General features: G+C 36.4%; 1 protein-coding gene across 2 annotated transcripts; it reads right to left on the minus strand.

Annotated features, from left to right (window-relative positions):
• Window positions 1-968: 968 nt before the first annotated feature.
• On the minus strand, window positions 969-24836 carry LOC100250466 (ABSCISIC ACID-INSENSITIVE 5-like protein 6). 2 transcript variants are annotated; one of them, XM_002266308.4, is made up of 4 exons: window positions 23844-24836; window positions 23497-23568; window positions 18373-18402; window positions 969-1541 (listed from the first exon to the last, which is right to left on the minus strand). In XM_002266308.4, exons 1-4 carry the CDS (start codon window positions 24558-24560, stop codon window positions 1461-1463), a joined length of 900 nt encoding a protein of 299 aa, XP_002266344.1. In that variant the 5' UTR covers window positions 24561-24836; the 3' UTR covers window positions 969-1460. The 2 variants fall into 2 exon arrangements, with proteins under 2 accessions (XP_002266344.1, XP_059596988.1); XM_059741005.1 differs by lacking the exon at window positions 969-1541 and adding an exon at window positions 1548-6362 and having other exon boundaries at window positions 23844-24827.
• Window positions 24837-25548: the final 712 nt, after the last annotated feature.

The raw sequence follows: 25548 nt of genomic DNA on the forward strand, positions 1-25548 counted from the left end.
GTGTTGTGTGCATGTTTAAAAATTAATGCTGATGCAATGATTAAAAGAACAATGCACCACTGCTCATTGCACTGTGCATGCCACAAGTGCTATTGCTAGGTGCAATAAATGCTGTTGTTGGGACATGAATTGCAAAGATAAATCCACACATTTTGCAAACCTAAATATTAATATCACACTAAAGCCTATTAAGTAACAAAAAAATACATTATAAAATTTTTTTTAAAAAAATCCATAAAGCATTTATGAATAGGAGAAAGTTTAATCTTCACATATTTTCGAACAGTGGTTCTTCAAAAAGTCATCCCACCTCGAGACAATATCCAAAAGTAGGATGATAGGCTGTAAATGGGGCCAACTTTGGCAGCCAGGATCAGACTTATGGGTAAGCCTGGAGTCAAGATTAATGATGAAGGTAACTAAATGACAAAATTGTTACCCAAGGCCAATGACAAAAAAGTCTATCTTATTTTTTTTTGTTAATTTGCCGTCCAAAAGGAAGAGTTAGAATTAGATATTATAGAGCAAGAAAAGTTAAATAATATTATTTTAATAAATTCTTTTTCAAACTTAAAAATTTTAAAATTGGAGGCAACGAATATTTTTCTTTTAAATATATTAATTTATTAAAACATTTTCGAAAACCAACTCACTTTTTCAATGTAAATATAAACCTTAAACAATTTTCTTCTATAATTTTAAAAATAAAAAATAAATCCAAATAAACACTCAATGAACAATTTATGTTTTAATTAAATTTTAAAAATGAAATTGTGTAGGTTTTAGAAGGCATGTAGCAATATTTTTATTTGAAATGTTTTTATTATGATAACTAATATAGGACTCTGAGACACCTAGATAAAGTCCAAAACTATACAAGCCAAAAAAATGGGTAGATAATTTTGCCGAGAGGAATCCTCCTAAAGGGATAAATTCGAGTGATGAACTTGCGGAGAAGGCAGCACCAGTAATTTATAAATGCATTAGGCTTCTTTGATTTAGTATTTATATAAAACATAAGTATATCAATCTTTACCTCCCCGTCTGGGGCCTTTCTATCTCTGCAAGTAAGGAGGGAGGTTTTTGGTTTTTGGTTTTTGGTTTTGACAGGTAAGAAAATCAACTAAACATTTATCAAGGATCTAGATCTAGCCACAAGATATGGACACATTCACATTCTTCACTTCTAATCGAATTACTTCTCTTGGCTTCTACTCATCTTTCTTTACAAATGAACATCAACTGCTCCTAACAAGATACCACCAGAGGAACAACCCCTTCATGACATTCTTTTTTTTTCCTCTCTATATTTTTTTTTTTTGGAGGTTTTTGATATAGATTTTCATTTTCCTTTTCCGGAAGAAAGCGATCCTGCTCCATCCACTCTAGCTCCAGTGCCAGGCCAGAGAATACAGTTTCTTTCTTCTATCTTATTGTTGAAAACGAATTCAGAGCCAGATCTACCACAGAACAGACTGCACTCTTCGAAGAACACGAGGTGGTCTTCGTTTCTCCACAACTGGAACCAGGTTCTCCATCAACTGCAAATCAAATAGAGAACAAACAGGGAGTTATAACTCGAATGAACCATGAGATTAAAGGCTACATTTTATTTCAATCAAAGCCCAAATAAATGAAGCAAGAATGACAAAGCTGTTGGATAATAAGCTCCCTTATATAATGCAGAGCAACATTTCAGTGAAGGGAAAAACTGATCAGAGAAGAAAACAGAAAGCCACTTTTGTTGATTTTTAATATCTGATGATTCAAAATGATGGAAAATAACTTCCTTGTATATCTTAGGATGCCCTCTCCAGGAAAAACAGAGAACCTTCATGCTAGTACAAATTCTACAGCCAACCAACATCACAGTGACAATAACGTGCAGCTTCCATTTGACAGTGTGAACATATTTAATGCCAACAAACATTTGTTAGAAAAAAAAAGGCCTATATGACAATCTTCTTGCTTAGTATATATTTTATTCCCAAAATATACTTTTCCCCTAGACAAAAGAAGCAAAAATAATTTCCCTGAAAGGATCATTTAGGGACTTAGCAATCCTCCAAAAACAGAGAGAATAACAGACAGCAAGGGTGTATATGTGATACACCTTAACATGGGAAGAAAGTACCACTGAGAAGAATAATCCTCGTCAGTTTAAACAGAACTGGCTAACATGTTTTCTCTGGTGTGGCTTTTGATGTCATGGAACAACTTTGAAGCTAAATAACCTAGGAAAAGGGGCTATACACTGTCTTAAAAAGAGGTTTTCTTTTATAGGTAAAGATAAGTATGCATAAATTAGTAATAAAAAAAAGTACATAGCACACAAGATGCATACAATGAGCACCTAAAGGAAGGCGTTAGAAAAAAGTACACAAAAAAAAAAACACTGTAACACTCAATAAGATCCCACCCACTACAAAATCAACAAGGCATTGAGTCTTTTTTTTTTTTCACCAAAGATATCCTTTTCTTCCCTACAAAAGAGTCATGCCAACTTAAAAGGGTATATTTCACCGAAGAAAGGATCACCCAATCTATACAAATAAGGAAAACAAAAGGTGCCATAGAATAAGGGGTGGAGCCACCTTGTGCCTAGGAGGGGCAGATGCTCCCCCTTCAATTTTGGAAAAAAAAGTGTAAAAGAAGGGATTTGATTCCTGGATCTACGATTTTGAATAAAAATGGATGGCTACCATTAGGCTATACAAATACTTGAATGTTATTCAGCACCGCCTCCTCCCCTGAAATAAATTTCATATCCTAGCCCCCTAACCTTTCTTTCTAGCTCCACCATTACATAGAATCCTTGCTTTGGAGTTTCGAGCAGTGAAGAAGTAAGGGATCAATAGATTCCCCCTCCAGTTTGAAAAGATAGCATCTATTCATTAGTGGTTGCCCTTGTTTTGGAGATTATCTAAAGTCAAAACTGTTCCCCAACTGGCTTCCTATGCAAAAGAACTCACTTTGGATTGCCACGGGTTTCCGATAATGTTCATTGGCAAATGGACAGCCCTCCCCACTTCTAAGGCCGAGTAGAAAAATTTGACTAAAAACAGTAATGTTTTTTAGCCTTTTTTCCAAATCACCTTGTCAGTATCTTCTTCTAGCCGCCTTTGCTCGCAATATGGAGAAAAAGGTCTCAACAACGTCCAACTCCCAATCATTAAAATGCCTAGTGAAGGTACGAAATCCAATGTCCCATCCCTTCTAAGTCTTCCTACAAACCCACCACCCAGGCCTCCTTTGACATAGCCAACATATATAAAGAGGGAAAGGAGTTACATAAGGGCTCCTTTTATCCATCCAAAACTTAATTCTTTTGCCATTACCCACTTCAAAAGAGGTTCTAGTAAAGAAAAGATCCCATCCCTTCCTAATAGCATTCCAAACATCAACCCCATAACCACCTCTAACTTCACAAGAGTGCCAACCTGCACCTTCCTTCCCATACTTTCCTTCTATAATTTGCTTCCAAAAAAACTTTTCCATCAACAACATATCTACAACTCCACTTACCAAGGAGGGCCCGATTCAGAAAAGAGAGACTTCTAATGCTCAAGCCCCTCTTTCTCTTACATGTGCAAACAATTGACCAACTAACCAAATGAGGCTTTTTCTCCAAAGTCCCACCTCCTCGAAGAAAGTCCCTTTGAATCTTCTCTAATCTCAATTTGACCTTTTTAGGATTACAAAAAAAGACATGTAATATATTGGCAAGGTTGGAAAAGTACTTCTTCCTACAAAACTTCTCTTCCACTTCGTCCCAAATTGCTTTTGATCTGCAAGGGGCTCCCCAAAGGCAAATCCTAGGTAAGTAGAAAGAATTTTTCCCACCTTGCATCCTAATTCCATTGCCAAAACTACATTTGTAACCCCTCTAATTGGAATGAATTCACTTTTTTATAGATTAATTTTAAGCCTTGATAATGCTTCAAACCATATTAGCAACCAACTTAGATGAACCAATTAATCTAGGGAGTCCTCACGAAAGACCAAAGTATCATCTATAAATAAAAGATTAGGCAACTCTACCCCCTCCCTCTCACCCTAAAACTTGACAAGTAACCCCCCCTCCATAGTTATCTCCAATAGACGATTCAACACCCCCATAGCCAAAACAAACAAAAAAGGAGGATCCCTTTGTCTCAACCCTCTCGAGCTATGAAAGAAACCAAAAGGAGTCCCAGGATATGCACCGGAGAATCTAACAAATCAATTTTTGGCCAAAACCCATTTTTTCCATAACTACTAGCAAGAAAGCCCAATTGACATGGTCATAGGCATTTTCAATGTCCAATTTACAAATGACACCACTAGAACCATCCTTTAACATTGAATCAATTGCTTCATTCGCTATAAGGACCGCATCTAAAATTTGTCTCCCCTCTACAAATGCATTTTGAAACTTGGACACCACTTTTCCCCATAACTTTCTTTAATCTAATTGACAACACCTTTGCTAGAACTTACAATTACAAATGTCGCTGCATATAGAACATGACAAGGAATTATGCTTATCAAAGGCCTGTATAACTTATATAAACAAAAGCATTCCACCATATGCATACATATAAACAGAAACAAGCAGATTTTATTTTTTATTACAACATAATATTTGAAGTTAGTCAATTTTCACGATTTATAGAGGATTCTTTTTGGTTTTAGGACATGTTTCAGGTTTTCTTTTCCTCTATATAATGATTAATGGTGGGAATGGTTTCCACACTGGATCACAGGCTGTAAGTTGCACTAGTCTGAACTGAGCTAGGTTAAGCTTAATCAGGGACAGCCTGATCTCAGTCTAAGCACAAGGCAGTTAATATTGATCATCTACTCCAATCCCATGGAAGTATGATGGGATGAGCTTGAGGCTGAGTTCTAGCCTGAAAAACTCAATAAACAAAATACATGCACACTGGCAGACAACTACCCTTGAGTCTGGTTTGTTTTGCTTGGTTTGGTTTTGTATTGTAGCTTTGTTTTCGGCTTTTGATTAGTGTGTGTGTGTATTAAGAATTCTTCTAGCTTTTTTTAATTAAATCTTTGGAATGACACCTCATCCTCTCACTTCCTCACTAGGGGAATAGTTTTATAATTTTTTAACTAGAATTTAATAGTCTTTATTCACTTTTGTGGACTTAGACAAAACAAGGTAATAATGTCGTAGGGGGATGTTCCCAACAAAAGGAAGGAATATAGTGTTCACCTTTCCTGCTAGTGGGTAAAAATCTGTATGGAATTCCCCAGTTTTTCATTAAAAAGGAAAAAAGAAAGGATAAAGTCAAAATCTCTTATGTCATAAATATATCATAGCCAAATCCTCTACACCAAATTAATTTTATGTACAATGCCTCAATTGTGCCAAGCTTACAACTTAAGAACTGGGACTGTAACCAATATGGAATCTCTTTTTAGAACTCTCAATATGAGTACCAAGGTTCAGTTGAAAATACATAGGAATACACACATAGATTGTCTATAAGCATAGATAGATTGTTTAAATACACATAGATAGATTGTTTACACTTGACATAAATTTTATATGCCAACTCCATTTCAGCAATCGTCAGTTCCCACTACTTTGGTCTTTCACTTATTAAAGATCTTAAATGATTTACCAAGTTGCAACTAACCTTTGTCCATTATAACTGAGGATGACATGTGCTGCTGTAGTCCCTAACCTTTTGCAAAGTATTCTCCAGAAATGACACAAATCTTAATGTCTTAGTCTAAGATAAATGAACGAGTTACCCATGCATTATTGACCACCTCAAGCCATTTTTGAGAACTTATTGACCAGTAGAAAAATACAAAACCAACTTTCCTAGTGATAGTAGATATTCCTTGAACAAATAAAACCTATGCCCAAATTTTTACATGTATGTGCCAACCATTGAAGACCAGTATTTTCTGTCTAATACTTGAACACCTGACAAATACAACAACTGCATAGAGCATACGACACTGCATAACAAAAAAGTACCTCTACTCGACTATCGTTGTCATCTTTGCCTGACAAAAATTACCTGCCATTCTATGCAACTTGATGATAATACTCTTCAAATAATCTCCAGAAATGCACACAACAGATCCCCATGGAACAGATTGTCATGAAGCACAAACCAAAAGGTAGTATGTGTTTTGTCATCCATACATTCTTTTCATATCAACTTAAAAGTAAGCATTAATCGACAAAAACCCACAATAATGTAGATGTGTGCCATGGAAAGTGTAGCAATTTATCAGCTACCTTGTTTTTAACTCCTGATCTGTGCTTAAGGGTAAACGTGTATGGTTGCAACCAAACTGACACCATCTATAATGTGAATTCATTTCAAATGTTTCAATGCTTCCTGGTAAGAAAAGAACACAAGTTCCCCTTGGATTAATTAATGCTATTAGTGGTTAAGATCCAGAACAATAGCATAAGTTGACAACATACATGAAACATCAAGATGATGCATTATTCAACTTCCCACAGTAGAAAGCAACAAAGTGTCCTTGACTTAGAAGGGCTCCAATGCCTAAGAGGCATCTTAATAAACCTTGAAAACCTTATTTAAGCCCACTAAAGCTAAAAGACTGAATCGCTAGTCAACTTGATTTTGAGAAGAGGGAAACTTCCCCAACTTTATCCAGCCAATCAATTTGTCCTTCATGTAATTAATGGCAAGTGCAAACATAATGCTAAAATTTTGGATAAACCTCTGAAAATTTGAACCAAGACCATGAAATCACAACACAGCACTAATAGAGTTTAGTGTAGGAAAACTCCAAATGGCTTCCTTGTACTAAATTAACATGCCACAAAAAGTAAAAAAGGCATCAATCATGACAATTCACTTATTAAGATTGATTTACAAATTGTTCTCCATGAGGTTACCAGCACCAACTACAAATGTGTCAAATCATCATAATGATTCAAGTTATAAACCAGAAGATTTTAGAAATAAACAAGGACAAATTTTCCAATGAAAGATCATAAACACTAGATCATCACACATGAAGATGCTTGGTAATTTGATACTCCAAATAGAACTACGAATCATTCGTGAAGATAACTGTGACTTTAGAAGGCGGTCTTCCATCCAACCACAGGTTGAATATCAACTGATGATACCCACATCTGTAGTCAATCTTGGAGAATTTTCGTGCCATCACCATTTCACAAATCAAGCATATGATCAAGATGAGGTATGGAAAACCTATACTAAATGATAACTTGAATCTAGTTAATAGTGCAATTCTGGGTGAAAGGATAGGCCATGGAGATATTTCCCCAGTCTCCTATTCATCCTCAGGTTGAGTATGGACTGATGATAACCACCTCTATGACCAATCTAGGAGAAAAACCCTATCAAGAATGCTGCATATTATCAAGATAAGGAATGGAGAACATTTAGTAAGTAATTCAGGCACACCTTTAAATGCAGCACTTCACTGTGTAAGACTATCATATAATGAGCTAGATATCACAAGTTACCACTAATTTTTCCAAGTGAGTTCCCCCCCACCCAAAAAAGGAACCTATAGAGGAATTTTGACCTCTTTGTTCGGTCCTAAGTAAAAAGGACAAATTACATTTTTTCTCAGATTCTCCCACAAAATGAAGCATTTCAATGAGGATTTCTTGACCTCCTTTATGACCTTTGACTTCAGTATGCTTGATTTGCATATTAATACTTAGAGAATCATTCTATCTTTAAAGAAAGCATACATATTCTCTCAATTTTTGATTGTCTTGTCATACTACTGAGGATGGTAAAATAAGATATACTCCTCAAGTGAGCAACATGAATACCAACTGTCCCTATAATACTTGATAGAAAAAGTTTACCATACAATGTGATGTGATAGTTATGTCATTGACCAAGAAAGGTTGTAAGGTTAATGTAAATTTTCAGCTTCTGAGTGCAGCTTATGAACCACCTCTTCAAAAACCAAGTTCTCTATCTTCCACCATCTACAGCTAGACTCTCCAAGAGCTGAGCAAAAAGCATGAATGATATTCTAATACATAACCTTCCTATCGTTCTCAAGTACCTTAGATGAAACCACTGAATGATGGATGACAACTGCTGGTCCATGACATTCATAAACTGAATTCTATTACTTGAACCAAGAGAGATTGTAAGGATGGTGTAATCTTCCAGTTTTTTAGTGCAGCATATCTACCATCTCTTGCGAAACTAGGTTCTCAGAACTTCCACTGTCAATAACTAGCAAGCATGACTTTTCAACCAGCTGTGCAAAATTTGGAGGACATTTTATTGTATCCCCCCATCTTTCTCAAGAACGCAAGGAGAAATCATTGATCGTTATTTTATTTTATTTATTTTGATAGTCAAAAGGATATGTATAGAAAAGTATCTAAAAAATGAGGAAGCACACCCAATGCATACAAAAGGCACCATAACCGAAAAAAAGCCCAACCAAACATACAAAGCACCCTCAGCAAAACTTAGAGTGCACCATCCCCAGTTTACCAATCAATGAAGTCCAATAAAGAACAAGACACCATCCCTAATGGAATTTCAGATGACTCCATAAGAATTTTAATGAAGCCCTCCTTTAGATGTTGATCAGAAAGCTCCTCATTGAAAATGTGATAATTGTGCTCTCTCCAAATGCACCAAAACAACAAAATAAATTATCCATCAAACCTTCTTCCTCCTGTTATCCATGCCTCGAACTTTAAAACCCAAAAGAAGCTCTCTAATTGTCTTTGGGAGAACCCACTTTTCAGTCCAAAAATTACAAGTAAAAGCTCCCATAACATCTGAGCTCTGCTGTAAAAAATCAGAATATAATTTGCAGTCTCCTCACTGGCTTTACAAAGATACCATCTATTTACTAATGTCCACCTGCTTCATGAGTAGGTCCATGGTTAGAATCTTCTTGCATGCCCATCTGCGAAGCAATAAAGCAAGTCCTCATCGGACACAGATGCCCCAAATCTCTTTGGAAGGGCAATTTAGTAAAACTTCAAATGAAACCTCTCTTCTCAAACCCCCCACCCCTAACATGAGGCTATCCTCACCTACTCCTTACAACCTCACAAGATGAACAAGCTCCACAAATTTAACCAGTCTCAATCTCCAAATCCTGAAAGTGCCTCATGAAGCTAGAGCTCCAATGAGCTCAACCTTCACCCTCCATCCAAAAATCTACCACTAGCATTTTTAACCAAGACCCGACCATATAGCAACAGAAAAGACCCTTTCAAAGAGCATTCCCCAACCCACCTATCCAACCACAACTTAGTTATCCCATTTCCAACCAAAATAAAGGTCCTAAGGCTGAATTCATCCCAACCTCCTCTAATCAAGGATTAAAGTTTCACCATTTATTGCTGAAATTTTGGATTTCAGCGTGAATAGAAACAATTTCAAGGCCCGAAATTAGGCCCATCAAATATCATCAAATTTTCAGCAATTAATCACCAATTTTTGCAAAATTTCAAATTATTCCCTATTAATCACCAATAGATTGGTGATTTTCTCGGCACCTCAGCTATTTTTTCATGACGCAATTTGTTGTGCTCAAACATGAGCCCTATAGAATGGTGACACTTTGCCACCTGGGCAAGTTTACTCTTGTTGTAATACATACAATTAATATACATAACCTTTATTTGTGACAAATCTATGTGGTCTTCAAATTCCATTTAATTGATTATTGAAAATATAAAACCGTAATTAAGTTCAAGATAAACAGAAAATTGTATATAAAGTTATAAACATTTTTTAAATAAAAGTAATTATACATATGTCATCATTTCTTTTATATCCTTGTATGTATCTAAGCTAGATATATCATCATTTTAGTATTAAATATATTTTAAATTTTTGCATATTATTGTTGAGTGTTACAAATTTTATCATACATTGTTTTTTTTTTCTTTTTTTGATAAAACAATTCCAATATGTGTATTATTAGTATTATTTTTATCATTTGTTGGAGTTTTTTTTTTCAATATTTCTATGAGTTCTAATCAATTTCCTTCTCATTTTTTTCTCGGATTTCTGTCTGATATCCTTTGATATTTTCGTATTTTCCTATATTTTAATTCTTAACTCTAATAGCCTTCTGTAACCCCACTCTAAATGCCTTCCTCACCTCTTCTTTTGTACACCATCCACCATTTAAATCTCCAAAGTTTCCTTGAATGATCTTTTCTCCACAATCTATTATGCTCAACAACATATTTCCATAACCATTGCCAAGAAAAGCTTTATTTAATAAAGTGCCAAAATTTCTAATTCCCAACTCTAGTCTCCTTTTTGCCCAAGCACATGGTAGGCTAATTCCCTAGACGCATCTTTCTTCCCTTCACATGGTCCTCCCATAAGAAGCCCATTTGGATCTTTTCTAATATAAGTTTCACCTTCTTATGAATGATAAATAAGGACATGAGATAAATTGATAGACTCAAAAAGTGTACCTTTAGAGAGAGTCATTATCCTCCCTTTAGATAGTTATTGTTTCTTCCAAGAAACTAATCTTCTTTCAAAGCACCCCTGAATTAGGTTCCACAGCACACATGACTTGCGAAAAGCTCTTAGAGGAATACCTATATAGGTAGCAAGAAATCTTCCAACACTACAACCCAAATAAGAAAGTTAATCTCTCCACCCACAACACCTTGCCTATTCAGATTATTTTGCTTTTTTGCAAATTGGTTTTTCAACCAAACACAAACTCAAATCAAATTAATATCCATCTCAAATCTCTCAACTACTTCTCATTAGCCTCACAAAATAATAAAGCATCATTAGCAAAAAGGAGGGGAGACTTCTATCCCTATTCCACCACTTCTTCCTACCTTAAAGCCTCTTAGAAAACCTCCTTGCATTACCTTTGAAGGAGACAACTTAGGGCTTTCATAACCAAGAAAAGATAATAAGATAGTGAATCATCTTGGTACAAACCCTTGCAGATTCGGAAAAAATCCTAGAGTATCATTTACCAAAACTGAGTCTTGCTATAGATATGCAATAATGTATCTACCCCACCCATCCATGTTTTTTTTTATCAGAAACGAAGAGAATTATATTAATAGAAGGAAAGATACAAGAGAAAGAAAAGAAAAAAGAAACAAAAGAAACCACTAGAAGGATGAGAGGTCCTTCCTACACAAACTGAACAACATGAAAACACCCAACAATAGCTAAAAACAAAGAGAAACCCCCACAAACTCAAACTCTTGAAGCGCAAACCTCACTCCAGTCGAGTTGTAACACATTTAGAGGAACTCCTCTAAAAGCTGCAGAACAAGAAGCCCAAAGAGTGGAATAGAACAAAATCAAATCCCATAATGTCTCTTCCGATCTCCCCTTATCCTCAAAAATCCTCTTGTTTCGCTCTTGCCACACTATCCAAACCAAAGTAAGGCAAGCAACTTGACAAAGAGTCTTGCCTCTTAAAGTGTTCCCCAAGCCTTTAAAAGCAATAACCAACATATCCTTAAAACTCCTTGGAGGGACCCAATCCAACCCAGCCAGCTTGAACAACTTGTTCCAGAGTCCAATGGTAACAGGACAATGAAGAAAAAGGTGATCAATCGACTCTCCATTTCCTTTGCAAAGAATGCACCATTGAGGACAGAGGGACTTGTAGGGTCTTCTCAATTGCAACTTATCATTGGTGTTCACCTTCCCATGAGCTACTATCCAAGCGAGGGCCTTAACCTTTGAAGGGACTTTTGAACTCCACAAAAACTTGGCCGGAAGGAACAAAATAGGATTAGAGACTTTTGACAAGGCCAAGAAAAAAGATTTCACTGTAAACAAGCCTGATGAAGACAAAGACCACGCTCTAGAATCTGCCAGAGAAGGAGAGAAACGCACTGAACTGAGGGAGGACATTAATCTCTGAAGGAGATCAATTTCTGAATCGGTAAGATTGCGACGAAAATTTAAATTCCAAGCCAATGGAAAGGAATTGCCAAGGACATTTGAAACAGTGAGGTTTTTCACAGAAATAACTCTATAAAGATCAGCAAATTGCGAGCACAAAGATTGGTTACCCCACCAAAGATCTTCCCAAAAATGAATTCTCTCCCCATTGCCCACCACTAGGCGAACAAAAGGGGAAAATTCCTGGAAAACTTGAGCAATAGCCTTCCAAGGACATCTGTGTGACCATCTAACCACCATGTTGGCGTCCCATCCATTAGGATGTGTCCCATATATACTCCCTATAACCTTATACCAAAGACCACTCCTTTCTCTAGGGAATCTCCAAAGCCATTTCCCTAAGAGAGCAATATTTCTCAAAGAAATCTTCCCAAAACCCAAACCTCCCAACTCCTTTGGTCTACTAACAACCTCCCATCTGACAAAGATGATCTTTCTTCCCTTCCCCTGCCCCAGACCAAAGAAAATTCCTTTGCATCTTCTCAATCTTTGAAGCAATTGAAGCTGGGATTTTAAAGAGGGAGAGGAAGTAACTAGGGATGTGAGACAAGCAAGACTGAATTAATGTAATCCTCCCTCCCAAAGACAAATAGGCCTTTTTCCACCCATCCAATCTTCTCGAAATTCTCTCAACCACCGGGTCCCAAAAGCCTATTGTCTTTGGGTTCCCTCCCAAAGGAAGACCTAAATAAGATAAAGGCCACTCAGACACTCTACAATCAAAAACCGAGGCCAGACTAGACAATAGCTCATGCCTAGTGTTAATACCTGAAATGGTGCTTTTCTCTAAGTTGATTTTTAAACCAGAAACTTGCCCGAAAACCAAAAGGATAATCTTGAGGTTTTGAAGATGTTCCATAGAGGCTTTAGAGAAAAAGATAGTGTCATCTGCAAACTGTAACAAAGACACTCTTGTCCTATCCCTCCCCACAGAAAAACCCTCAGTAAGCCTAGTTTCCTCTGCTCTGAACAACATCCTACTTAGAACATCTGCTACTAAAGTAAAAAGGAAAGGAGAGAGAGGGTCTCCTTGTCTCAAACCTCTAGAAGCCTTAACCCAACCCTTTGCATTCCCATTAACTAGGATTGCAAAACTAGAAGAAGACAAACAACCCCATTTATACAAAGACACTCTTGTCCTACCCCACCCATCCATGTTCAAAACCCATTTTATGGTTGCCACCTGTCTTAAATACCTATTAGAAACCCTTGGCCCTAGAAAAAATTGCCAATAACAACCTACCTCCATGAGTCATACATTTAGGATCCTCCTTATCATCCTGGAATTCTTCCTCAATTTTCAGATCACTTTTCTTTGTCAACATACTCTCATCTTCCACACCATTGTAACCCTATTGCCTTTGGTTTGACCACCAAATTTGTTTAGAGGAGATAACGTTTACATTAGCAGTATGGAAGGTGGCAGTCAAGTTTGTTACACATAAAACACTTAAAGATGGTTTTCTAATGTCTAAGCCCCAATGTTAGCGGATCCACTTTCAGGTTAGAACTTGGGATCTTCCAAGTTGGGTTTATTAGCAAACTCACATTTGCCAAATGAGAGCCAAATTTTGCATCATTGCTTCTTGTCTCATTTCAGCAAGCTAGCATACCCCTTGCCAAGGTGTTCCTTTCATCAAAATTTTGTGGCCAATACTTTTCCATTGTTAATTCCAAGTGACAAGCATCATCCACCATCATTAGTTAGAGTTAAGACATCCCATTAGTTATTTGTTAAGACAATCTAGTCATGGTCAAATGCAACTACCTGATAGAACTACTCTATGTTTTTTTTTAAATCAATAAAAAAATATGTATTAAATATTGATAAAGGAATACATAAGAAGGATGACAAAATCCTCCCTGAAATTACAACAAACTAATAAAAAATGTATGATTGAAACTCCAATATACCAGGGAGACCCATACATCAGCATATTACCCACATGGGAATATACAAAAAGAGCATCACATCACTCCAAGATCAAATAAACTTCTCTGTCCAAAAGAAACCTAATCAATGCTCCTCTCTTTGTTAACCAACCCCTTTTGATCTGCACACTGAATACAGTTGAACGGAATTGAGAAGAATGCCCTAACTTTGTCCGATGCATGAGGCCTAAAAGGAGGAATAGAAATGAATTTTCATAGTCTCTGAAGTCCTTACTTTGTCCTAAAAAATTCTACCATTTCTTTCTTGCCAAACACCCAAATGGTGCTCTCCAATCCAACACATGAGATGGTCATCATTTCACATATACTCCTATGGGGAACTCAATCTAATTTGTCTAGTTTGAATAGTCTAGCCATATCCTCAAATTAACTGACAACATAAGAAAAGATAACCATTTCTCCACTCTCTATACACAAGATGCAATAATTAGGACTAAGGTCTTTTTAAGACCTTCTCAACTGTAGCATATCATTGTTCACATTTTTGTCGTTGCCTTATGGAGCTTTTGACAAAGCCTTGTTAAGGATGGAAAATTAATGTTGGATCTTCTCTATCAATTGTCTTCATGTAATGAACTACTCCTTGTTGAACTATTGAAGTTGTCACCACCAAAAAATGGTGGTTCCTTTTAATTTCACTGTGGTAATTTAACTTCAATTTGTTATGGAAATTTAACTTCATAATCTTAAATTCTTCAAGAAGATCTTTCCACTTAAAGAAGTGATCCATATTTTAAACCCATTCAAGAAATTTTCCCAATCATAACCTTGAACCTTTCAAGACTATATAGCAACTTTGTTGCAAGACTTGGTTGACCTTCCATGGCCACACCTTGAATCTCATTAAAGTGTTCATTTTCTTGCCCTACAAGATTATCTCTAAGCAATTAGCCTCTACCTCCACCAAGATCCATAGAACTTGAATTGGCTAAACGGATCTAACACCTTGATTTTAAATCCTAAACACTAACTAAATGCTTGACTCCTAAAGGAACTATGAATTCTAAATGGTCCTTGTGACACCCAGAGCAATTGGAAGCATTAATGGACCCTTCTAAGCGCCTTAAAATTTGCAAATGATACAACTTCTAAACCACCATCTGAAACTTGACTTTATACCCACTATGATTTCATTGGGAGTTAATTGGGAAAACCAAAATAAATTAAAAATAATAATAATAGATGTTCCCAACAATATTAACAACCATTGCTACATGATGAAATAGGAAATTTGCCTAATCCTAATGAACCACAAGTAGGGTAAACTAAACCTTTGAGAGAACAAATGCAAAGTAACTAAAAGAACTAAGCTGATTTCTTTTCACTGTTCTTGTAGGTAACTAACAAATTGCAAGAATCCTAAACATAGGCTCTAAAGTATACAAAAAACCAAGTTAAACAAGCATTTTAATATAACCAAATCACACAAGTATTTTAGGCATACTTAAACCAACCATTTTAGAAATAGTTGAAGCACTTCTCTCTCTCTCTATCGGCAAAAAACAAATACTTAACATGTTTCCAAAAATAAATTAAAATAAGCACAATGCAGCAAAAAGATGATGTTTTCTTTAAGAAAAACTCTTTTTCTTTTCTTCTTCTTCTTCTTTTTTTTTTTGTTTTTTTGATGGATAAACACAATAAACAGTATATGAATTAGAAAATGGAAGCCCGGAAAGTAACCTAAGGCATACAAGAAGTATATAATAGGTGCCAAAAGGCAAAAAAGAGTAAAACAAGAGGAAAACAAAAACCTCACCCGCCCTCACCTAGAGCCCAACCAATAAAAAAAGTCAATTAAAGATAAAGGGCAAGCATCTATATACAACTTTGTCCAATACCATAAACTACACACAAAAGAATACTTCAATCTATGTATTGAAAACTCTTCATTGTCAAATGCTATCCTATTTCTTTTTTTCCACACTGCCCAAAAAAGACATAAAGGAGCCAGCTTCCAAGCTTTTTTTACACGCCTTGCCCACAAAGGATCCAAACCAACCAAGGAGAGTCTCCCTTACCGAATAAGGGAGAACCCAAGTCACCCCAAAGAGAACGAATAATAACTCCCACAAAACTCTAGTCTTTGTGCGGTGAATTAAGATGTGATTAGTACACTCTTCTTCAGCTAGGCAAAAGAAACATCTATTGGCAAGGGACTGACCCCTTCTTTTAAGTTGATCCAAAGTTAAAACTCCCCCCCATGAGGTTTCCCAAGCAAAAAAAAACCCACTCTTGGAGAAACATAAGGGCTCCAAATTAATTTTCTTGAAAACCGGACTGTACTTCCCAACTCCTCAGCACTATAAAGAGACTTAACTGTGAAAAACCCACTTTTTGTCTTTTTCCAAATCACCCTATCCTCCATTTCTGCACTAACTCTAATTCCTTGAATTGTCAAGAGCAACTGCTCCACCAAGACTACCTCCCAATCATTGAAAGCCCTCAGAAAACGAGGACTCCAACTCCCCCCCTTCAACTGAAGAGTCCCACACCTCCGCCACCCACTCCTCTTTAGAAACCGCCAAAGCAAACAACGAAGGGAAAGAGTTGCACAAAGCCTCACCACCACACCATGAATCCAACCAAAATTTGGTTCTTCTTCCATTACCCAAAGAAAACCCAATGTAGTTGCTCAACCAAGAACCTTCCTTTCTAATCTCCTTCCACAACCCCACACCAAAACCCTACCGCCCCCCTTCTTCCACTCCATACTTCTTACTAATTACTTGATATCAAAGAGCCTCCTTTTCTACCATAAAGCGCCAACTCCATTTACCCAAAAGAGCTCTATTAAGAGTAGAGAGGCATTTTACCCCCAAACCCCCTTTATTTTTATCCGAGCAAACAATCAGCCATTCAACAAGATGAATCTTCCTCTCCAAAGCTCCCCCACCCCAAAGGAAATCCCTTTGGATTTGCTCAAGTCTCAATCTAACCGTTCTAGGTATACGCAAATCCCTTTGAATCTTAATGAAAGAATTTTATTAAGATTGAAAGAGTTTTTCTCTTTAAGAAAAACTCTTTCAATCTTAATAAAAATCTTTCATATAATTTCATCTTTCTATTGGATTAAAACAAAGTTCACTAAAATAGAGAAGAAACTAAAATCTCCCTCTCAAACTAACAAACAAAAGATATCTTCAGCCTCAAAACATATCAAATAGCACACCCTAAACACTCTTAGAATTCTAGGAAAATACCTATAAAAATCAAAACCTAAGATGTTTTCAAAACAAATCAAAATAAGCAACACCTTCTGGAATTACATGCCTTAAGAAAAGCCAATTATCTCTTCAACACAGACATTAGTCATTAGCCAAATAAATCTGATTTGTCATAGGATTTCCGTTCCAAATTTTGGGCCATAGCCTAGAGGTTAGGTTGAAGGTGGTTTAGGTATGTGAATGAAATTTGCATAAAGTAAAGATCTGTTTAGCGTTATTTTGTAATTTAAAATTGTTTGCACTAAGTATAAAACTAGATAATCAATCAGGAAGACTAAAACACAATTAATTTCCATAAGATAAGGTGGTCTATCCCACCCACTATAGTGTTTGGCAACATAAAAGAATCTACACTCCAACTTGAACAAAGGTACATCTATGCTCATCAAGTTCATAAATCATGTGAATACATGTTGATTAAAGATCTTAATGACATTGTATCAAGAGCTTTTTATATATATAATAGAAACAGTTTTGCCACTGAGGCTGACATACTATGGGTTTGTTGCAAGGCAAGATCCCAAGTCTCCCTAATCTATGGGTCTTGCTTGTAAGTAGCATAAATTTCCTTTTTTTTCCTTTTGATAAGTAAATTTTTGTCCCCATTGGGACTTGAACCCAAACCTCCCGCAAGCCCTTGCCAACCTTTTACCACTTGAGCTAGGCCTCAAAGGCCAGTTAGTCCAGCTCATCTTGATTATTGTTTGAACTATTTTGGACTTGTTCTAACCTTTTCTTCATCAGTTTGATGATTTTACTATTCACTTGGATGAATTTGCTGTTTCTGATATGTAGTAAAAATATTAAAAATAGAAAAAGTACAAGCCAAAGCTATTTCAAATTACTAAAAACTTAATCAGTAGCTCATAAGTGATACATTCTATTTTAATCACCATGATTAAAGACCAGATTATAATAATTAAAGTTACTTTTTTAAAAAACTAAATATGAATTTCATTTATTTTCTTAACTAATCAATTCAAACGCTCAGATATACTAGACTGAAACAATGGGAGAAAAAAGCACTCAACCAGCCATGCATATCAGAAGTCAAATTAGTTTTCCTCAATTACAATTAAAAACGGCTGCATAAGAACTTCAATAATTTTCAACATACACAAATACATATACACATGCATCAACCTTTGGAAAATTTGAAGTTAAATAACCTTACAAATCTATCTATATGAGAAGTTTAATAGCATATATGATAAAATCCATACATAAAGCATGAACAAGTTAGCATAGAGCTACAGAATACATACCTGCTTATACCTCTCCTTAGACTGTTCAGCCTGCATTCAAAATATTTTTCTTTCAGAAACTTCAAAAAAATGATAATTTATTTCCTCAGTACAAAAATAAACACACATAAATAAATCATAATGGGAGATACCAACGTGAAATTATTAATGTGCAATGTGTGATTGCAACTAATATAAATATATGTACAAAGAGATGTAATTGGTTCGAGGCAATGAAGATTAGTATTCAGTAAGTAGCACTCACTAAGATTCATCAGTAAGAAAAAAAGGAGAAAGTGGCAGTTCATCAAACACAGGGACTACAAAAACCTTAAGAAAAGAGAGATTATTCTATTAAATATTTACCTTGCAAGGGCAGGAGAAGAAGTTGATTAAATTCATTTAAATGACCATGGATTGGCATTAATGGACTAAGAACATATTTCTGAGGAGTTTTTGAAATTTTGGACAACTCTATAGGTATTTCAAGAGTAAGGATTTCAACAGGTCTCCTATGTCTGAGATGGAGCTTTCCGGTTGAAACTGCCCTTCAACAAAAGGCAACTAAATTGCCTACAGTAAGAGAGGACCTGGTGAAAGGCTTTTGTAGAGAGTTCCACCATAATGGGGCTATTAGCAAAAGTACTCACCCACCTTTATTGCTTGATATCCTAAGAAAGGCCCTACTACCAGTTTTAAAGATTTTAAACCTGTTTTGTGGAAACTAATAACCACATTGATTAGAATTTCTAGGGATCTTACAAAGGGGATCCTCTATCACCCTTGCTTCTTATCATTGTAGAGGAAATTTGAGTAGGATGATACATAAGGCCAAAGATCGAGGCCACACAAAAGGCTGCTAGGTCAAAAGGGATCAAGTTAGGGCCCAATTTTTGGAACCCTGTTTTAGAAAGAGTTTGTGTTAATGGATATAAAAAAACATAGACTTTATTTATCTATTATTTTGATAGGAAGAAAACATAGACTTTATGGATGAGAAGGGTTTCTTATACTGAATTGGACGGAGTACTCTTGTTCAATCCTGTCTTTGCTCATAACCCACATATTGCCTTTTTGTTTTCAGAATTGCTGCTGTGTCTCAGGAGAGTCAGCTCCAGTTCCTGCTGCCAGGCATGGATTAAAGCAATGAAGATCATATATAAGTTGGATTTTGTTTGTATTTCTGAGAGTGAAAGGGGCTAGGGGGATTATCCACGAGGAATAAAACTCTTTTGGGCAAGTATTTGTAGCATTAATCAAGCCTTTGTGGCACAATGTTATCAAAGGCACTTATGGGATAGGCTCTAATGGCGGAGACTTGTGGTCGGTTGTCTCACTAATGTCCAAGAAAGCTATATCCTTCTCTAATTTTAAAAATTCCTTGTTAAAAGAAGGTCAAAATTCATTTTTGGGAGGACCTCTAGTAAGCTAATCAACCTTTATGTATTCTATTCCCTCATCTATATTTTATCATTAGGGCTAGAGGAGTTCTTGATCTTGTTCGTCCAGGGTCATACTCCTGCTCAACCTTAGCTTTATGCTAACTTCACCGATAGTTGATGACCTCTCCTCTTACGAGTCTTATCCTTCATGTTTATATTTTTCCATCCTTTTTCTAACAAGGTATTGGACTATAATCACTTCAATGTTTTTCTTCTTTTCTTCTTTTCTTTTTTCATTTTCTTTTTCATGATAATGACTGTTTCAGTTTTTCGCCCCCCTTCAAAATCTTCTCTTTCTGGCCTTTTAGAGAGCGATTATTCTGCGTTTTTCCTCAATCCAAATTCAACTGGAAGTCCAAAGTTTCAGTTAAAAAAAGCCAGGGCCATCTACTGGTTATGGTCAATAAAAAGGTTAATTTCAACAAGCTGTTGCAGATCTAATACCCCAAAAGCAAAAGTCTTAAGCATGTAGTCATTTGCAGGAAATTCACATAATCATCTTTCACTTCATTGTTCAGTTGTTGTGGTATTATGGTAGAGGCTATTTCTTATAACTAGCATTTCTTAGGGTACAGAGATATGGAAGACATGATAACTCTCAGTTTCAGAGATTTAATCTTAATAGGGAAGTTCAAAGAGGAGGACAAGGGGTGGAGTTCGAGAGGGGTGAGAGATGGCTATACAGTGGGGGTGCGGAAAGCCATCAGACATGAATTGGAGGGTATACAAAATAGGTCTCACTTTTTAGTTGAGAATGGAAGAAGGGTTGAATTTTGGAAAGACTTATGGCGCAAGGATCAAACATTGGAAGAAACCTTCCCAAACTTATCCTACTTGGCTGCTAACAAAGATAGATGGGTGGCAGAGGCTAGGAACCATGATCAAGAAAGGGGTGGGTGGAGCCCCCATTGTTCAAGGGGGTTTAACAATTAGGGGTTAATGAAGTGGATAGTTTCTTTCAGAAAATACAATCAAAGGTAATTAAAAGGGAAGTGGAGGACAAACTGAGTTAGAATGAATCTAAGTGCAGCAAGTTTTCAGTTAGATCTATCTATTCTTCCTTATCTAGGGGATATAGATAGCCTTTTCCGACTAGTATTGTGTGGAGGTCTTAGGCACTAGTGAAGGTCAATCTTTTTTTTTTTGCTTGGGAAGCATCTTAGGGTAAAATCCTAACTCTTGACCAGCTCAAAAAGGAGGGTTTGGACTTTCCTAAATAAGTGTTACTTGTGTAAAGGTGAGGAGGAAACGACTAACCACTTGCTTCTACATTATTCCAAAGCAATAATGGTATGGCACTTGATTTTTTTCCCTATCTGGAATGGAGTGGGTTACGCATTCCTTATTTAGAGGCAACCTATAGGACTCATGGGAAAAAAAACGAAAAAAAAAATAATAATAAGTGTGAAGGGCCACTCCCTTATGTTTGTTGTGGACTTTTAGGAAGGAAATGAATAGAAGGCCTTTTAATGATGTTGAGTAGTCTAATCTAGCAATCAAATAAGTTTTCCTTGTATACTTTTGTGAATTAGGCTAAGGTGTATATAGAGGATCACACAATGTCTATGTTAGATTTTGTAGATTGGTTGAGCTTAAAACAAGGAGAGAAGTCTTTTTGTTCCTTTGCCTTTTTGCTACTGGGTGTTTTTTATATACTTCGTGTGTCATGTGCTACACCTCCTCTTAGGCACTTTTAATATATGTTTTCTCTTTTGTCTATCAAAAAAAAAAAAGTTCCATCAAAGCAATTAAGAAGTTTAGAGCATGATCAACAAATGAAGAAGGGGTAGGAAAATAAAAATAACAAAAAGATTTTTATTTTTAATCAGAAACAACTATTTCATTTCAATTAATCCAATAAAAAGAAGCTAGTTATTGAACTTTTATTTCCTTACTCTTAAGTCATGTGATCACTATCAATCTAAGAAAAAACTAAAAGAATATAACAAAAGTACAAGACCCTAAAAATGAGTAAGAGTTTAAACTAACACTTCACAAAAAGGACCAATGGATGAACTACCATACAAGGAAGTCTTCAATGAATGAAGAAAAATATTTGCCAATTGATAAAAACTCAAAAATGCATATTTTCCACAACTAAAACAAAGTTTTCTTCATGTTTCTGAGTGTTAGTTATGCTTTTTTTTTAGCTTGAATTCATGCTAAATCCTCTTGGAGCTAATATATGTACTTGAGTATTATAATGCAACAATTAAGGAAATTTAAGGCTTTTTAAGAGAATTCAAAGGGAAATGCATCTTCAGAAGTTGGTGGAAGTTGAAGGAAGGATGAAAAATCACCTAAAAGCCAAGCAAGATCATGAGGAGATCATGCATACTTGACATGAAGGGTTGAAAAAGATGAAGGAGCAAGGATGACAAGGAGAAATCAAACTTGGAGGTTGATATCCAAATTTTCAATAAAAAAAGATACAAAAAATGATATGACATATGGTATCCAATTTTGCAATCAAAACACACACCAAAAATGATACTTGATGATTGTGTACTGGAATTTTGATATGCAGATGAAGAGCATGTTTTGACAATGATTTGGTATCGGTTTTCAAGTCTCAATATTGGATTACCCTATTGTAAAATGATATCGCATTGTATTTGGTAATTTTTTACCCCAAGGTTAATTTGTAGGTTAAACACTTACAAATATTTGGGATTTTAGCTCTAGTTGAGGTGGCATGATTAGAGAGTGACACTTGGCATGCTTATTAATATAAATAGGTAGATTTGGATTTGTTAGTTAGCTTTTAGATATCTCACACTGGAGACTTTTGGAGGAATTCTCCATTGTTCTAAACTTTTCTATCATTTGAATTTGAATTCTAAATTTTCTGTTTACTTTTCCCTCCACTATTATTTTCTTTCATTTTCCCATCGACCAAACATGGTTTGTGAAGAGCGGTCATCCACTATGAGAGGGTGATTGTTCTTCTTCAGGAGGAAAGATCAAAGAGGATAAGGATATAACCAGAGGTAGCATAGATCAATGACATCACTACATTCTTACCTCATGACTCCAAGTCATTTGAAGTTCTCTTTACTAGTTTTTTCTTAATCAAGGGACAATCAATGTTTGCTTGATTATAATGATACTTGATCACCCCTTGATTAGTGGATAACTTGTTTAATTGATTGTGCATAAGATTAATGAATAATCACAAAAGATGAATCAGTGCATAATAAAGGCACAAAGAATTATAATAATCTAATTAGACTCGTAGATCTAAATTTGAATGTTAAATCTAATTTTTGGATCAAAATCTATTATTTAATCAAACTAGTCTCGAATTGACCTTGATCTAAAGCTGAAATGTGAGATGTAACATTTGATCAGACTATTCCTCGATTGACCTTGATCTAAAGTTGAAATGTGAGATCTAGCCCCTTTCTAGGGTTCTTCAATCTGATTTGTGATTGTCTGCAGAGTTTTTCTCATTATTTGATCAGTTGTCCCCATCAAACTATGTAGAATACAATGTAGCAATTGAATTTACAACTTCCATCAAACAAACAAACACCCCATAAGTGAACCCAACACCAAAAAAAATTTTGAAACTTAATTCCAAATGTAAAGGCTAGAGATGAAACCACACGACATGTAATCTGTCAGAAGCCATATCCCATGTAATTCATCCAGGCATAGTAAAATCTAGCATACGATCTTAAATCCAAATTGCACAAAATACCTCCTCTCTTAAGAGCCGTGCATTCTCCTCCTCCAGGTGGGTCACCAGCGACTCTAGCTCAACTGTGTAAGCCTAAGTATAAAAGAAACACAACCGACAACCATTAAATAAAAAAATTCACCAGAACTCCATTTAGGTGCTGAGAAAACGTGAAACAAAAGAAATTAAAAACTTTAATAGTAAATTTTAGCGAAAAGCCCCGCATAGAGGAGAAACAACACCTGTTTTAGTTCAATTCTTATTCCAATAAATAATAAATAATAAGCAACTAAATTCATTTTATGACCTTTCCTCCGTTTTCTCATCAACCAAACTAGAAATAGTAAAAAATGGAAAGGAAAATTTACCTGCTTTCGCTCCCTGGACCTGGCTGCCGATTCTCTGTTCTTGATCATCCGCCGCTGCCTTTGCTGCGTAGCCTTATCCACCGGCTCCTCCACCGCTCTTCTCTTTCCTCTTCCAGCGCCAGTAACTCTTCCATCAATGCCATTCCCAAAGGCCACCATTGCCCCATCGACACCCTGCGCTTGCATCTGCGGCGCCTGAAATTGACCGTTCATCATCGCATCCACACCGTAACTCCCTGCTCCGCCCATTACCTGAACCCTCACATCTTCCTCCCTCACTGCCCCAGCCTTGGCCAGAAAATCCTCCAGAGTCATCTCCTCCAGAGCCTCCCCTGCACCCACCCGCCTCTGATCATTCCCCGCCACGATCTCCTTCCACACCTCATCCACAGTCTTGTTCCCCACGCTCTTCGGCAGCGAGAAGCTCCCCTGCCGCGACAGCGAGAAGCTCCCCTGCCGCGACAGTGACCCTCCCTCGTCGACCCCGCCCACGCCCCCGCCGCCTCCATCTCCGTTGTTCCCCGCCGCCGTCGAGAAACTCTCCGGGGAGAGGTTGTCACCGTAGATGTTCTTAAGCAGGTCGTCCATATTCATGGACCCGAAATTCTTGTTCTGATCGCTCTGGAGCTCCGCGATCGTGAGTGAACATATAGATGACTGGCGCGGCAGATCCGAATTTGTCGACGCCGTTGACGCCATCACCTTCGACGACGCCATAGCTGAATCTGCGGATTTCTAGGGCTTCCGATATTTCACTCTCTCCCTTTCACTACAATTTCTAGGCTTCCAAACCTGCGTGTGCAAAATTTTGAGCCCCACTTCTCACCGTCAGTATCGCGGACAGTTTGAATTTACGTGCTCCGCTCTGCTGTGGCTTCTAGTGAGGGAAACTCTGCCTTTTATGCTTTTGTTTTAGAGAGAGAAAGTGCGAAATTGTCGAAGACGGGTTTGCTTTGGACATGCCCCACCGCTGAGAGTACAAACAATGGGAACTCGCTTCGATTTTTAGGAACCATTTTGTCTTTATCGTGAAAAAAGAAGGGTGCTTTTAGTAATAATGTATTGGGCCCCACCCTGAGTGTTAGTGTCACGCGATCGGCATGCTGACACGCGGAGGTGACCAACGCGTGAAAATAAAAAATATAATGATATTATATTATAATATTATAATTCTTAGTATCAGTTTTCACAAAGAAAATCCATATTCTAACTACATGTCCTTTACTATTACTGGAAAACTTATACTTAGGGTTAGCATGGAAGCTCATGCTTAAAACTTCTATTAAAAAGCACATGAATGTGCTTATTTAATTTTAATCATTAATATAATTGAATGGTTTCATCATTTGTTTTAATGGATTCAAGTTCATGAGCCATGCATGTGAGTTTTTGTAAGACTAATAATATGTTTGGCTCGTGTTATCTATGATTTAAAGGAAATTTTTAAAATGATTTTGTTTTTTGATATTTGGATGTTATGAAAAATAAAAATAAAAAGTAAAGAAAAAAAGTATTAATACCATGTGTGGTTCCTATAAAGAATTAAGAAAGGAAAAAATATTAAGTAAATTTGTAATGTCGCTCAAAGGAGTCAATGGGGAAGAGTTATATATGGAAGGGCTTGCACAACACTATTGAACCCTTTTATTGAAGGTGTAAGTCCAATAAAGAAGCAAAACTGGGATCGACTGTGGGCCATGTGTAC

Source organism: Vitis vinifera, chromosome 12, assembly GCF_030704535.1.
Source record: "Vitis vinifera cultivar Pinot Noir 40024 chromosome 12, ASM3070453v1".
NCBI lineage: Eukaryota > Viridiplantae > Streptophyta > Magnoliopsida > Vitales > Vitaceae > Vitis > Vitis vinifera.

Excerpts from the sequence above, each read along its gene's own strand:
- LOC100250466 (XM_002266308.4), bottom strand. The coding sequence starts at position 24,560 with ATGGCGTCGTCGAAGGTGATGGCGTCAACGGCGTCGACAAATTCGGAT. Across the intron at positions 23,569-23,843 it reads GGTCCAGGGAGCGAAAGCAG|GCTTACACAGTTGAGCTAGA; the intron begins GTAAATTTTCCT and ends TTTTATACTTAG. Across the intron at positions 18,403-23,496 it reads CACGGCTCTTAAGAGAGGAG|GCTGAACAGTCTAAGGAGAG; the intron begins GTATTTTGTGCA and ends TTTTGAATGCAG.